General features: G+C 42.6%; 1 protein-coding gene across 7 annotated transcripts in view; it reads right to left on the bottom strand.

Annotated features, from left to right (window-relative positions):
* AKAP13 (A-kinase anchoring protein 13) overlaps positions 1–15013 on the bottom strand; it is a 224372-nt gene that overhangs the window by 11995 nt on the left and 197364 nt on the right. For all 7 annotated transcript variants that reach the window (XM_074837772.1, XM_074837774.1, XM_074837775.1 and 4 more), the window contains 14 exons: positions 13928–13995; positions 12996–13062; positions 11660–11795; positions 10634–10746; positions 9411–9557; positions 8557–8807; positions 7847–7972; positions 7625–7742; positions 6838–7086; positions 4512–4588; positions 2952–3133; positions 2787–2869; positions 2278–2457; positions 1373–1537 (listed from right to left, as the gene is read on the bottom strand). In XM_074837772.1, the coding sequence (XP_074693873.1) occupies positions 1373–1537; positions 2278–2457; positions 2787–2869; positions 2952–3133; positions 4512–4588; positions 6838–7086; positions 7625–7742; positions 7847–7972; positions 8557–8807; positions 9411–9557; positions 10634–10746; positions 11660–11795; positions 12996–13062; positions 13928–13995 (1962 nt within the window). The remainder of the gene's footprint in view (positions 1–1372; positions 1538–2277; positions 2458–2786; positions 2870–2951; positions 3134–4511; positions 4589–6837; positions 7087–7624; positions 7743–7846; positions 7973–8556; positions 8808–9410; positions 9558–10633; positions 10747–11659; positions 11796–12995; positions 13063–13927; positions 13996–15013) is intronic.

The raw sequence follows: 15013 nt of genomic DNA, 5'->3' as shown, positions 1-15013 counted from the left end.
AAAATCCACAGCTGCACTGGTAACCTCCCTACTGCCATTGTTTTAATGATAAACGACTTTACAGACACCTGTATCTGAAGCAACGTGGAGGACCTAGTGCCAAGACGCTCTCCTCCCACCATCCCCCAGGCAGGCTCTGCTATTAAAGGCTGACCCTCAAGTCCTCCTAACAGACCTTCTCTCCTGCGCCACGTCCTGGGACCTTCCACCTCTTTGCAGGAGGAAACACCTCCCTTCTGCTTTGCTGGAGGGGAGAACGAAGGGGAGTCAGGTTATAAGCCTTGCCCAAGGTTGCACAGGTTGTGAACAGAAGAACTGGAGACGAAAGCCAGGTTTCATGCCTCCCAGCCTCCAGCTGAACAAACAAGCCTTGCATTCTTTTCCCAAATTCTCCCAAGACCCTACAACTATTGAATTACAATCTAATTCAAAAGAGGACATTTCTACAGAAAACCTAGAGCTGGGCAATGAACAGCACGAGGTTGTCCTATTCATCACTGCAACAGGAGAGAGGCAAAACCCTAAACAAACCCCTCCAGCATGAATATATTTGTCATTATGATGACAAGGCCTGTGGAGGGCTTTGCAGCTTTCCAATAGAGCTGGGAAAAACCTCTACATACTTCTCATGTCTGACTGTCTGGAGCTAACACTGCTCCTTTAATGCAGAAGGTCAGACGAGGTCCAACGATCCCAATGCTGAGACAGACACTAGCGCAGCAAAACTGGCTGTATTGGGAGTGTGAGTGAGACCACAGAGAAAGGAATTTGAGGACAGGGAAGTTTCTGATGACTAAGGGCAAAGAAAGAGAGCATTGGGAAGCAGCCAACTATGCAGCTGAAATAAATATTCACACATTTGTTTGGGAGAGACTTAATTACAGGAATAACACATGCAGTTGTATGTGGAACACAAATGCAGAGAGAGCAGAGCAGGGGAGAAGGTGCTTGATTCAGCAATATCCTCATCCATTTGTAAATGCAACAGCACCAGGCTCCTGCTGGAAGATAACCAAACAACGAAGAACAGAGCTGCAGATACTACAACAAGGACACAAAGACACTAATTTATTAAGAAGCCAAATGCTTTTGTGAGGCATGCAAGTAAAGAGTAAGGATAATTTACAGAGAGCACAGAGAGAGAGCAATGAAGAGCTCAGATGTCTAATCCTCACGTAGCCACAGGTTCTCAACAGCCATCATTCTACCTGTACATGTGCTTTTTTTCTAATCTGTTATTTAATCTATCAACTATTAATGCAGAGGAGTTGCAAAACCAAATCACCAGCTGCTGGAGTCCTTCTGAAGTAAGAGGCTATGATGACATTATGTATTATTAACAAATGCTGACGTGCACACGTGAAGTACTCACACTTGGAGGCATTCATCTGGTGACTGTCAAATCCTCCAAATGTCTCTGCCCGTCTAGGGAGAGAGATGGGGCCAACTCCTCCTTCTTGTTCCATGGCAGTGCTGCTGACCTGCTGCCCGAGGGCAGTGCCCAGGCTCCTGTTCACCAGGTCTTGGAGCAGTTCAACTGATAAAAAGCAAGATATCGCTGTTAAAGACCACCTCAGGCTTCTTGAGCTATTTTCATCCCTGCCTGAGCTCAGGTGAGAAATTCACATGCTTTGTTGTACTAAGAAACCATGTTTCTATGACAATGATATAAACAGTACGCATTTCCCCCGCAAAAACTCAAGTCTGTCTGACCATTAACTCCAATTCCTGGAGCTCTGCACAGGCTTACACACCTCCCTCTCTTCCCCCAAGCAACCTTGGTGTGCTCTGACAACAGCACTTAATTTTTAGCCTCTCCAAAAATCACACCAGAAAGTTGCCCGAGTTTCCATCTACCCTTGCATTTGTCAGCAGATTTGCTTGTCCTCTTGCAGGCACCACAAGTGCCTCGGGGAACCCGAGCCCTGCTCTCATACCTTGCTGAGACTGAAGCACAACAAAAGCCTGGATGGTCCAGATTTTAGCCAAGGATAAATCCTGCAATGCTGCTAACCCCAGTGCAGATTCAATACACGGTTGTTCTCAGTGCTGACTTCTTTTCTGCCCTCTTTCAAGAGCCATCAATATCTGCTTCCTTTCCTGACCCTCATTACCTGTCCCTGAGACAATTCCATGAGTAGCAATATCTCCTTATCTGTGCTGTTATTCTGACAAAGAGAAAACTTCCCCTGCAAAACCGGTGCTTCCGGACTGATGGCTTCACTGAAGGTGGGTCTGTTGGTTAGTGTAATTAACGTGTCACCCTGACTTGCCCACCTTCATTTATTGCAGTTTTCATAATGGCCTCTCCTTTTGGTGCCTCCTCTGTGTTGGCTCTGAAGAGCAGCCTGGAGCCTGGCATGTCCTCCTGCACAGAACTGTCTGCCATGTCCCGGAAGATTTTAGACTTCTCCTCCAGCAAGAGGAGGATCTGCTTATCCTTCTGCTGAAGCTGTTCTGTGGGGGTGAACAGTAAACAGAGATGAAGAGAGAAAATAAAAAGCTTTGGCGAGGAAACTGAGTGATTACTGAGATATTGGCCCCATCTAGTGGAACCTCATGATACAAGCGTGCCCTGAGCAATCCTGCACAGCAACAGCACCCAGCAGGCTCAGAAAAAAAAACCAGTGTGAGCAAGGTGAGGGGCAAACAAGGATTGCAATTATTTGCTGGATGCAGGATTTTCACTTCTTTGAAAAAAGCCACAGTTCAGCCACAAAACCCAACACAACTCCTGTAAGTTTTTCAAAAACCGCTCCCCAGCTCTGTCCCAGGCAGGATTTTACCTTTCAATCCTCTCACTTTCGCGTCCGACACTTTCTTTTCAAACTCAGACTCACAAGGGACTCCTTCGTCTTCATCTCTATCCCTGGACAAGAGACATGTCTCAATTACTACCAGAACATGACCACATGCACCACCTGCCTGGCAAGAACAGCTTGGTAGCTTACATGGTGTTCATTGTGTCTTGAATGATCTGTATCCAGCCATTACGCTCTTCTTTGGAACTGGCATGGACTTCCACCATTTCAGGATCTTTTACACCCATACTGATCAGGAACAAACCCTTCTCTTCATGAGCCACTTCTCGTACGATCAGCTTCTTCAGAGAGATCACAGTGGATTTCTGGTCCTTCAGACAGAAAGAAACAGGTGAGGGAGGTGAACAGTACTAGTTCCCAGATGCAAACTAGCACTGAACCGGTCCCAGTAACCATACTGCTATCTCTCTCAGGTTGTAAACATTTTCTGAACCTACTGGCTAATTAAAAAAATTAATCATTTTAATGGGGTCAAAGAACAGGGAAGCACTTGCTTTCCTCCATCAGTTCTGTAGGAAAAGCCATTTCACCTTGTTCCATTTCAACAAAGAATTAATTTAAAATTGACTTTGTGGTTTTGCAAACTACCATATTTTGCTCTGACTCCAGCAGACCTTTGATCTCATCTCCTCCTGCCCACACTTTCTCTGTCATTAATATCACAGCCCCTTAAACTTAGTGCAGCTTGCTAGTGCCTGCTTCACACACATTATCTTCACGATCACTCCCTAGAACGGAGTAACATCTTGTTTCCAAATCCCACAAAACCTCTGCTGTTCTCAGAAGCTCGTAGCTGACTCTTATGATGGAGAAGGCTTGTGTGTAAGATGACGTTCATTGTGTGCTATGGTCTCTGTGTAATGAGCCTGCTCAGTTAAAACGTCCCTTTGCTGTTGTGCCATTTGCATATGAGTCAGCCCCTTTGTGCATTTTACAGGATGCTACAACTGGGGTGACTGGGTAGCGGTTCACTAGCAGGACTTGTGTGCAAATCAACTCCCCCTGTGTAGGGCACTGAGTCTGTGCAGATTGTTGGTGGAATTGGAATAACAAATTATTAGCTTTCAAAATGTTCAAAGAGTGGAAAGGTCACAAGGTTTAGCCAGTCTAGACCATGCCTGCAAGGTACAGCCCCAAGAGACTCAGTGAGGTACCAGGTTTTCTTTAGCAGGTCAGTGTGCCTAAGCCCTTTCATGAGGCCTGCCTTCAAAAGCTAATGTTGTTGGTCTTGTGCATTACAAATACATTTCTCTGACATTTATTTTCAAGCTGTTCTATTAGATTTACTGCAGTGGCATTTCAACCCCCCCCACCCCCCATAGTGGCTCACAATGTATTAGGACATCTCCTTCTGCTAAGATTCATTTTTATTATGTTTGCATTATCCCACTGCCCCCTCCCACCCCAATCACTGCTTCAGTTTGCACAAACTGAAAAGGAGTAAGTGTATCAAGTGACAGGCAGGTTTTCAGGGCCAATTGTCAGCTGTGCCAAGGCACTGCAGAAAGGGGAGGTGGGGCATGAAGACATGTTTTCCTATCAAAAAGAATGGAGTCTGCTCAGCAAACGAAAATGTAATAAGCAAGAAAATTAAGTTGTTTAGCAGGCAACGGCTGGCTTCGCTGTACAACACACATCAAGAATCTCTCATGTGAGAAAAGGAAGGAGGAGAAAAGGTTGAAGCCTTACCAGTGAGGCAAAGACATACTTCTGGTCCTTTTCCTGAAGGAATATGAGCATGTCAGAGAGGAGAACAGCCTGGACTTCTGCAAAAGAAAAAGCATACCAGTGCAGTATAACCATGCAACCCACCCCAAACCAGATTTCTTTTATTAACACCAGTGCTGGGGAGCAGTAGGGCTGTTTCTGCAGATCCTGGGAGCAGGGTCAACCTCCCAGTTAGCAGGAGCAGGGGCAGCTCCTGGAGAAGCCCTGTCAGGTTAGCTCTGAACCAATTTTGCGTTAAGCAGAACACAACAGCACCTGGGAAACCTGCAGGACTTTCTCTCATCTGTCCGAGCAGGGGTGCTCCTCTCCAGCCACATGCTTTCTAACAGTTAGGACCCGGGCATAACAGTGAAAGCTAGAGAGGCATACTGAATAGAAGCCCTGTTTTCTCAAACAATCAGTATTTTAGCCCCTGAGCAAAATATCTGCACAGGAAGTTTGGGGTTTTATGGTTCTCTTGATGAGTGGTTTGCGGAGTGTAAATTATCGTGCAATAACAACATTTGTCAGCTGCAGTTTCTTTCCCAGGAAATACTGACTTCAGGAGCCACCACTAATTCTGCTCACAGACAAATACAACTCTTGCTGACTCCGAGGGGAGCTGACAGAGCCTGAGTGAGATGCAGGACCTGGCTTTCTTTCACGGGAGAAGGAAACACAACATCAAGCCAACAGAGAATTTTAAATCAGAATACAGCCCTTTCCCAGAGTACACATACAGCCTTCCAAGTCTCCTAATGACATATCATAAAGTTGCACAGCAACTACCAAGTATAATGCCCCACCCAGAGCCCTCAGTACAAAGAGTTTTTGTGTAATGTACTTGGGAAAGCTTGTGACAGACAGGAAGCAAACCAAAAAGTTAAATCATCCCGTGGGTAATTCCTTCCATTCTGTTTTGGGAAGACAGGATCCGTTCAAGATAAAAGAACCATGAAACTTTAATCAAAGCTGCAAAATGAACTCCAAGCTCAGGGAGGTTTGCAAAAGTCGGCATTTGACCCCCTTCTCTATCGTCTTTGCACTTTGCTAGAGGGGATATGCTAAAACCTTCTAAGAAAAATTCTTCCTCTACTTCCTTGTGCTCCATTTCAAATCCTGCAAAATAGCCTGAATGTATGAACTAGCAACTCTCCCTGGGCTCTGCAGCTTGTCTGCAGGACCTGCTTTTGCTGGGAGCTCGCACTACAGACGGAGGTATGTTTATGCATTTCTATGACTTAGAAATGCAAATGCAGACTGTACTTATCACAAGATTTCACAACAGCAGCATAACTTGCTTCATCCACCATCTAAAGTCTAAAGTAATCTTGGGTGCCTAGAAACCATCTGTAAACTTCCTGTTTCCAAAGCCTCAAAATAAATCATAACCGATATGGAATTTCGTGTTATCACTGCCTCCCTGCACAGCATGGCAGCAGGCTGCCAGTTCCCATTCGTGCCCAACTACAGTGGTTTAATTAGTTGATGCTGGAGCGAGCGAAGGAAAGCTCAGCCCTCCTGCCAAGCCTGAGACACAGCTCTGTCTGCTCTACTGCTGCCATGGTCCCAGCTGAAGGCTTCCTTGGGAGATTTAGTGTTTAATTCAGTAGAGAACTTCAGTGTTCAGCACAGCACAGCACCTTAGAAAAACTATTTCCACCTGATAACCAAAAAGCAATTCAAGAAAACACTGACCAAACAAGAGGCAGTTCCAGGGACACCAGAGCCTCTCCTGAACAGTTTATGACAGCAGCTCAGGAGGTTCGAGAGCTACAAATGCCTGGGACACCTCTCTGGCATCCCAGTGAAACCAGGATGGTAAGGCTGAGCCTGGACAGCCCTACTGCAGGTCTCAGAGCAAAGGAAAGGCAGTGCTGCTGGTGGGCAGAGCCAGCGGGAAGCTGAGGTTGGGTTTCGGATGCAGCAAGCACGCTTCCTGGAACTGCTGCACATGCGCATCGTGGCACGGAGATCTGACTCACTGCTCTGGGCAACTGCAGCCCCATCCTGGCCCAAAGGATTCCCCAGCAACTCTGCTCCTTGGCTAATACACTGAGGTGTCACTGCAACACAAGCCTTCAGCAGGCACGCAGTCACCAGGAGGAAAAATCTATTACCCCAGAAACTACATGAGGAATCGGAAACGCTGTGATGGGAAGTGGGTGTACAGCACAGGGAACGCTGCTGCCAAAATCTCTCAAAGCAGAAGAATAAATAAAGGCTGGAGACGCCAATCTGAGGACTAATCCTACAGCCAGACAGGGCGAGCTGTATCCTTCCCTGGCAGAAGGCAGCATAGTCTTACCTTTTAATCGGCCAGCTGCATTTTTCAGTGAAACAGGCCCATCTCGGATGAGCTTCCGATGTCTCAAGTCCTCTCTTGCAAACATCTGGCCACTCTTCATTCTCATGATGGACTTGCTATCCGTCCGGTTGTAAATCTCACCAAGACGCATTTTCTTTTCATAATTGCTGACTTTGCTATTGACTGCAGCGATCACATCTTTAACGAGGTTTAATGACTGAGTCAAGTCTTCATGTTCCACTTCATTTTCTTTGAACAGAAAGAGAAACACCTCTATTTCACTTCATTCTTGTGGAGTCTAACTTCCTGATTTTACTTCCTTCCTTCCTCTTCTCCCTCTCAAATTCCTGCATTATAACTTTTTGATACTTTCATGAGACAGGCTGCATTTTTGTCCCTTAAGGAGAGTTTCACAACACCTTTCACATATATGGTTGAGGTTGGGGACTATTCCAATATACTTTGTATATAAGACAGTATAGATGAAATGCACAAACTAATCACATATTTTAGCCATCACCAAAAAAAGCAAGCTGAGAGACTTTGGCGTCTAAGCATGTTGCTCCATAATTAGCTACAGACAGACTTATAACAACTATATCAAGGCACCCAAATAACCAATCCTAAATGGAGATATGAAACTGAGTTATCTTGTTACAGCGGTGTGAGACAGTAATGACTGGATTAGTCAGTCTATTCTAAGAAAGTCCGCTTCAGCTAAAAAGGATCCAAGAAATTTACACTGGAGGAACAAATACATGCTTAGAATAGAGGAACTGGTCCCTACCTTTGGTGTACTGCAGTATCCTTTGTAAAAGGACTGGGTACTTTGTGATTCTCTGTGTTACCAACAAGATACATTCAGAAATCCCAAGGCGCCTCACCAGGGAGCTGCTCATTTTTTTCTAAGGAACAAAGATGGACATTTCAGTTCTGTAGCAAAAGGCTCACCAGAGTGCAGAAAGGACACACTTTTTCCATCGACTATGTCTGTTCTACCAGTTCATACCTTGACAAATGCCTGAAAACGCTTGTCCTTTGAGTACAGATCTTTGAAGTTATTTACTGCCTCATTGTGATGCCCGCAGAATTTGCCGTATGTTTTCTTCATTCGCTCAGCACTCTCACCAGAGAACTGTAAGACATGAGACACAGAGGTCCAATTTGCACTGAGCTCCTGGTGTGATATCCCAGCAGTGCCTGCCAGTCTCTCAAAAGAACTTGATGAAACCAAATTAGTCCAAAGCATCCTAAACCAACCAAGTAGATCTCTAGAAAGTAAAGAGCTGAGTTTGGGACTTCAATGAGCTCACATTTACTGCAAAATTTGGGATTCTAATGACAGGGTTTAAAAGCCAACAACAAAAAAGTCAAGACAGGGAAAAAGAAGGGAGAAAGTGCAGATAAAGAAAAGCAAAATGACCCACCCAAAGTTAAATAGCAGGTCAGTAACTCAGCCAAGAGACACATGGGGCATATTTTGCTGTGGGCTACTGCCTACCCTCCAGGCTATGGTCAAATAAACAACTAATTTTCATCATTAGACTTTCCTCTGAAAGAACAGAAAGTTCTTCAAAAAGCAGAGGTGGAGATTTTTACAAATGTGAAGAGTAAAGGTGCCATCAACTGTGATTATCTAACAGGCATAAACAGGAGGAAAGGAAGAGCACCTGGTTTCCAGCTGTGCTCTCAGAAGCACAAGCATTTTCCAGCACTTACTTGATTCACTAGGATGTCGCCTATCCTCTTGATAACAAAGTTCTTTTCACTTTTGTCTGCCAACGACTCCTTCTTCCTTTCCAGAATCCGCTGGAAGAAGTGACTGTGGATGTGCAGCAAGTTTTCCAGGCAGGGAAAGATCTTGTCCACGACTTGTTGATCATACTGCAGTTCCTTTAACATCCCTGCGCTGTATACATCATTCATGATCTTCAGGGTGCGGACATGATGCATTTCTGTCTGCATTAGCTCTGTATAGGATGAGAACAAGGTCAAAACCAAGGTCACTGTAGAGTACGTGGGTGTACAGTAGAAGGAAAAGCTGCCATTAGAAAGCTCTTCCATAATTGGGCTTCTCCAGGTGGCTTCAGAAAATTTCATGTTAGGTATTGAAACATCGATCAACAGTTTCATGTATGGGAGAAACGGGGAGCAGAAATCCCACAATAAGAGCTTTGGACATTGCTACTGAGGTCTGGACCTTCAGCACTGTTATCTGCTCCTTCCTAACACCTCACTGCCAGACAGTCTAAACATAGTGCACTTTTCCCATACCGGATGGCCTTAGCATCTGGCAGGAGAAGACTTCCTAGCTAGCTGCTCTGCTGTAACAGAGTTTAAGAGTCATCAGCAGACAAATGAGGAGAGGCGATTTGTTTTTTTGATGGCTTCCAGTTATGTGAAACGCAGAAAGAAATCTTTCACAGAATACATTATGTTTCTAAGAACTTCAGCTTCTGAGGAAACCAAGTCAATGTTCCTGTTCACTGAACGAAAGCTTCCCAAATCCATGCATACGAGTACATCAAGAAGCTATCTACAATGAGCGAAAAATTAAGATGCAGGTATCTCACCGTAAATGACATCTTGCCGTTTGACAACATCTTTGTTTTGCTGCTGTAGGAACCTGCTATCCACTACTTGGCTCCAGGACTCTGCCTCCAGCTGCTTGGAATCTAATTCCAGGTCTCCCATCAGCTGTCCTTCATTCATGTCCGCACCTTCACAGAGCGATGTAAGTGCCATTAAGATGTGGGTAACTTGTCTCATTTGAGATTCCTGTCTATTCATTTAGGTTTAGGCTTCACTGTCATACCACAGACATCACACACATTCTCATTCACTGACACAAAAACGATCATATGGAATTACACCACGTAAGGACCAGGTTATGAAAAACACTTTTAAAGGTTATTTGCTAGTTCCACAAAACTAGTTCACCGTTTTCAAACAGACCAAATTCCAGCTCAGTTAAAAGACAATGGATTCTTTATCTGCAGTGCGACAACATCGCAGATAAATAAAACAATCACAACGCCCAGTTTGTTTTCCCTCATTTACATCACTGAATCAAGTGATGATCTATCTTTAGATCTATCTTTAGATCTGACTTTAGATCTATCTAAAGTCTGTATTTTCAAGCTCAGAAAGCCTGAACTGATGCAGGTAGAAGAGAATACTACATACAATACATACACATATATGTATCTTTAAGAAAGATTGCTCATTTGTGCAGGAACTGGAAAATTTTTCTCTTATCACCATGAGCATGCCCTTGTTTAGTCCTTAATAAATAAAGACCATTCTGTTCTTTTCAGGTAAATACTGGCTAAGATGTAAAAGTACTGGTTATATCCTAAAAAAGCATGATATATAAAAAATATTTAACTGACTTCACTTTTAAACCCACAAAACTAAACAATACCCCACTCTAGAAAAAATACAAAATGCAAGACATCAGCATGAAAAAGGTGACAGAGTGCAAAATCTGTGGCTGTATGAATGGGCTAGAGGTGCAGAACAACAGAGGAAATGTTTGTCCCTCAGCTAAATTCCAAGTAACTCGACTGTAACTGAAACTTTCTGAACATTTTCCCACAGTTCAACAAGCTAAAGGTACTACTATGTGGGGCTTTGTTTTAGTTTATGCTACTAATATTCTAAGATTAAAGTAAATGCACTTTAATTGTCCATTAGAAAGAAAAACACTTGCTGAAATGCCAAACTGAATTTTCTATTTCTGGAAAGCAGCACTGAGACCTTCCTTTTGCTATAGATGCCATGGGGATTCTCCTACCTTCGTCAACCAGTGACTCCATGGATTCATTCACCCTGCTGATTTTATGTAAGGAGTCTGTTGACTGCGACAGGAATTTCCAAGTGTGTATTAAGTTGTCATCGTTCCCAACCCTGCAGAAAAACAGAATACAGAATATTGTTTATGACATAAAAAGCCTAGCCAAATATTCTTTCAAATACACTGAAGAAATGCATTTTAAATATTAACTGAAAACCAAAGCAAGTATGGCAGTTATGTACAGAAATGTACTTTTACTAATTGTTTTCTAACAACTACCCATTGGGGCTCAGCAGGCTGTAAGATCCATAGTTCCAAGTGATGGTGCTTCTTCTATAAAGAATCACACCTGAGGTTTTACGGTTTGGATAACTCTTTTTCATTACTTTCCATTTTACAGTCACTTCCCATCCTCATTGTCCTTGGTGCAAGCAGTGCAAAAATGCTATCTAAGAGTCTTTGTCACTAGCTCTGAGAAAGATCAGAAAAGTGGACTGAAATAAATTGAACCATTAATAGCTAGGGCATACAAACTGTCCAGAACATGCCAGTCCATGCTATTAGCCTGTGTGTAGAACTGCTCAATATGTAGGTAGTGTAGGAACCATAAATTAGATTTTATTCTATGATTTTTTGTAATTAATTACGTAGAATGCAGTCCTAAAATACCATGAAGACCGCAGCTGTGTGCCTCTGTTATGGACACAAAAGTTAATACTATACCCAGCCGAAGGCAAGGGAATTTCCTCCTGGAGCCCAGAGCATCTCTATGAAGTAGCCTTGAATACACCCAGGCCAACTCAGATGCCTCTGAACTCATGCCATGACTAAACTAACCCTGACAATCTGATTGTGCAGAAGACAACTGATGGTATCATACGTAATACGAGTATTTCTGTTTTTGTGATCCTCTTTTGTACCTTTAACACAAATCATAGTACATGATTTTTAATGAGATCCGAATTTCTCTATGCTTGCAGCGTCAGATAATACACACATACTCATGCACACAGGGAGAAACCTTACCCTGCAATGTTCTGTATGGAGACACTTTTCGAAAGTGCTGTAGGCTGTTGTGATCTCCTGTTATTGAATATTGAGGTTACGGTGTTTTCATCAGGAGCAAGTATCGCAGAGCGAGGGCGCTCCTTTGGTTGTGAGCCTGGAAGGGAAGTGTCAGAGAAAAGTCAGCTCATGCAACTGCACTGTTAACTGAGATGATGATGACTTAAAGAAACCAGGCTCTAAAATTAACTTCCTCTTTCTAGAGTCATCACCAGGACATCTCAGCTGTTAGAAACAGCCGTATGAAGGAAAGGACATCGACCCCTGTGCAGAACTGACTGCATTGTACTACAGTTAAAGATCTAGGTGGGATCTGCAAGTCCAGAAACATACACTTGGGAAACTGAATTTGGCTTTATTTGATATATAATCACATGCAGCAATCTACTATGTTGCTTTTTAATTTCCCTGGGCCTATACTTATATACATCTTCCTGCTTCTGGTCAAACTTTTTAAGATATGTTTCTCTATCAGTACGTACCACAAAGAAACGTTAATCCTTATCTTATTATCCTATCACATACCTTTAATTAATTTTTTCGTATTAATTGCAGGTTTTCCCTTCTTCAGATGCAATTCTGAATCTGGAGCGATACGTCTGAATTTCACTGTAAACACTACAGTGAGTACATCTGTATCATACAGTGTGGTTCTGTATAGTGATCTCCAAGCTATCACTAAACAAGCTTATCAAATCATGGCACTACAAAGCCCACGTGGGCTATCTCACTCCTATTCTTTGCCCTCGGTCACACTGGGTAGCTCCACAGTGCAGTGTATATCTCAGCGCAGCCAGGAAACGTTTTCAGTATTGCTCCTATTCAAAATTAAATTTTTACATTTTTACTACCTCAAAGCATAAGACTATTTAATTAAAAAAAGTGCTTTGACCAAGCATTCTCTCCAGTTGTATTCTAATCAATCTCTGTTAATATAGTTTTAATACTTGTATTCTTTCCAATGTTAGACACCTGTGGACATAGGCTGCGTCCTGCAGATTTTGTGGACTTATCAGCTGTAGGCCTGCAGCAAGCTACAGAAGTCAAGTAGTATTCTAAATCTGAGACGACTTTACACTTGTTTAAAGCTACATGGACACTGCAGAAGTGGATGAACTTTGTGCAACTTCAGTACAACTTCTGAAATCCCAAACATCGCTTATCATGCACAGAAGATGCTCTTATCCCTGCTTTGATAAATGCTTATCTTTCATAATATAGAATATTAGTTATCAGAACAATTAAGAACGGCAGATACAGACCATAACCAAAGCAGAGTGAAAGGAAGTTTTCTTACTTTTGTTTCTCATGGTTACTGTGGGTAATGAAGAGGTATCATGTGCCTGCAGCATCCCTCTCTGTGGCTGAAAGAAAAATGAAATTCACTGTAATTTCTTCCTCACTTCTTCCATCAGCCTGTGACACATAACTGAAATAAAATCGCTATGTTTTTTCTGAATCCTCTCAGAACAGGTCAGTTCTTGGCTGTATGTGTATTTTTTTTATATATATATATATGTGTGTGTGTGTGTGTGTATGTGTGTGTATATATGCACGCACGCATGCACACTCCCACCCTGAGTTGCCATCGACGAAATGGGAAAAGTAACAAATGGAAAAGTGTGCAGCAAATAGGAAAATGAGAAAAGTGCTGACAATACTGAAAAGAATGGATAACCATAAATGTATAAACATTAAGTAGCTTGGAGAACCACACTTCAGAAGACGTTCCTTACATTTGGGGCTAGCACAAATTCTGCACGTTCCTTATATAAACAACACACATATTTATAGTTTTCATTATGCATTATGTACACATGACGCTGCATAACAGGATGCAGCATTTGAGAATTAAGACATATGGCATTTAAGGGTGCTGGACACCCCTGAATTTTGCCAGCGACAGTTTTTTTTCAACCGAAGCGTAGGACAATCTCCTCATAAGGTCCCTGCGTACTGCAGGGAACAATGCTGGGAATCTGCTGCCAACAGGCACCCTGTGGCGCTGTCCTGGAGCATTCACAGAGCCCCAGGGACAACTACTGTATTATCATGTAGTTCTGGGGAATTTCAGGAGAGCCCAAAGAAATTATTCATTATAGCACAGGGGCTAAAGTTCTTTCCAACAAGCTGGTAACTTTGGGACATATGGTAGAAGACGTTATGTATCTGCATGCTAAATTGTTTAAACATTTTTGTTTATTCACTACAGTAGATGAAATCTCTTACCTTCATTTTGACCTTTGCACAAGAAGCGAAACTCTCCTTACAGCCTTTGTGAACAATTGCATTGCAGTCTGTCAAAAGTAAAAAACCCAACCAATTAAACAAACACACACAGAAAACAGGTCAGTTTTTGCAGTCTGTAATCTGAACCGTTATCTTGCACAACTGAGAATTACAACTTTCAGGCATCACTGTGGTTTACACGAGTAGCTACACATACTGAGACACAGACTGTTTTCCTGGATAATTAATCCCTTGTTTGTTAACAAGATTTCCTCATGGAATTTAACAGGAAATTCTGTTTACAAATCAATGCAAGGTTGAGTTGCCAGGGTCCTAATGGGTCTTATATCAAATAAAAAAAAAGAAAGAAGAAAGATGGAGTTATTCCTCTGAAAGGAAGGTGGAAAGCAGAAGGAGGAGGCAGAAACACAAACCAGTTGTAGGGCAAATATATTCTCTGAAAACACAAAGACTGTTCTTATTGAGAAAAGGATTATGGGATCCAAAAGACAGGAAAACGGCAGGAAAATTCATTGACATAAACTCAGACATTACATAGCCAAGATTTACAGTACAGGAACCAAGTGTTACTGTACTACAGGATTATCAGAAAAAGTAAGAGGAGCATCTGCTAGGTGACCGTGTGTGTGAGGTTGGGACTTCCTGCTGAAAACTAGACTGAAGCCACCGTTTTGGTCTGAAACCACAACATTTACCAATGCAATGAGCATCATGCTTTAGCACCACTCTTTGCTGTATATATGCCAGAGCAAAAGCTGTGTATCTTTTTCAGAATACCCTGAGTCTGCCCGTGATCTCTGCCAGCAGATTTTGGGGAATCAAAGTTTTCAAGGATGATTAAAACTGTTTTTTTCATAATAATTGATAATTGGGTTTGGAGCATTAACTCTTCTGACAGATGAAAGATCACAACTCAAACACTCTCAGATGAGATTCAGAAGCTTAGAGAAAACCTGTTACTTCCACTCATTCATGAAAACACGTATTTAACACAGGTCATGAATTATATTTTAAGTGTATGTTACACTGGTAGCATACAGTTCTGAATTATTTCTAGAAGAAATA

This window comes from Strix aluco, chromosome 12 (genome assembly GCF_031877795.1).
Source record: "Strix aluco isolate bStrAlu1 chromosome 12, bStrAlu1.hap1, whole genome shotgun sequence".
In the NCBI taxonomy this organism is placed as follows: domain Eukaryota; kingdom Metazoa; phylum Chordata; class Aves; order Strigiformes; family Strigidae; genus Strix; species Strix aluco.
This window is presented reverse-complemented; position numbering and strand designations above follow the sequence as displayed.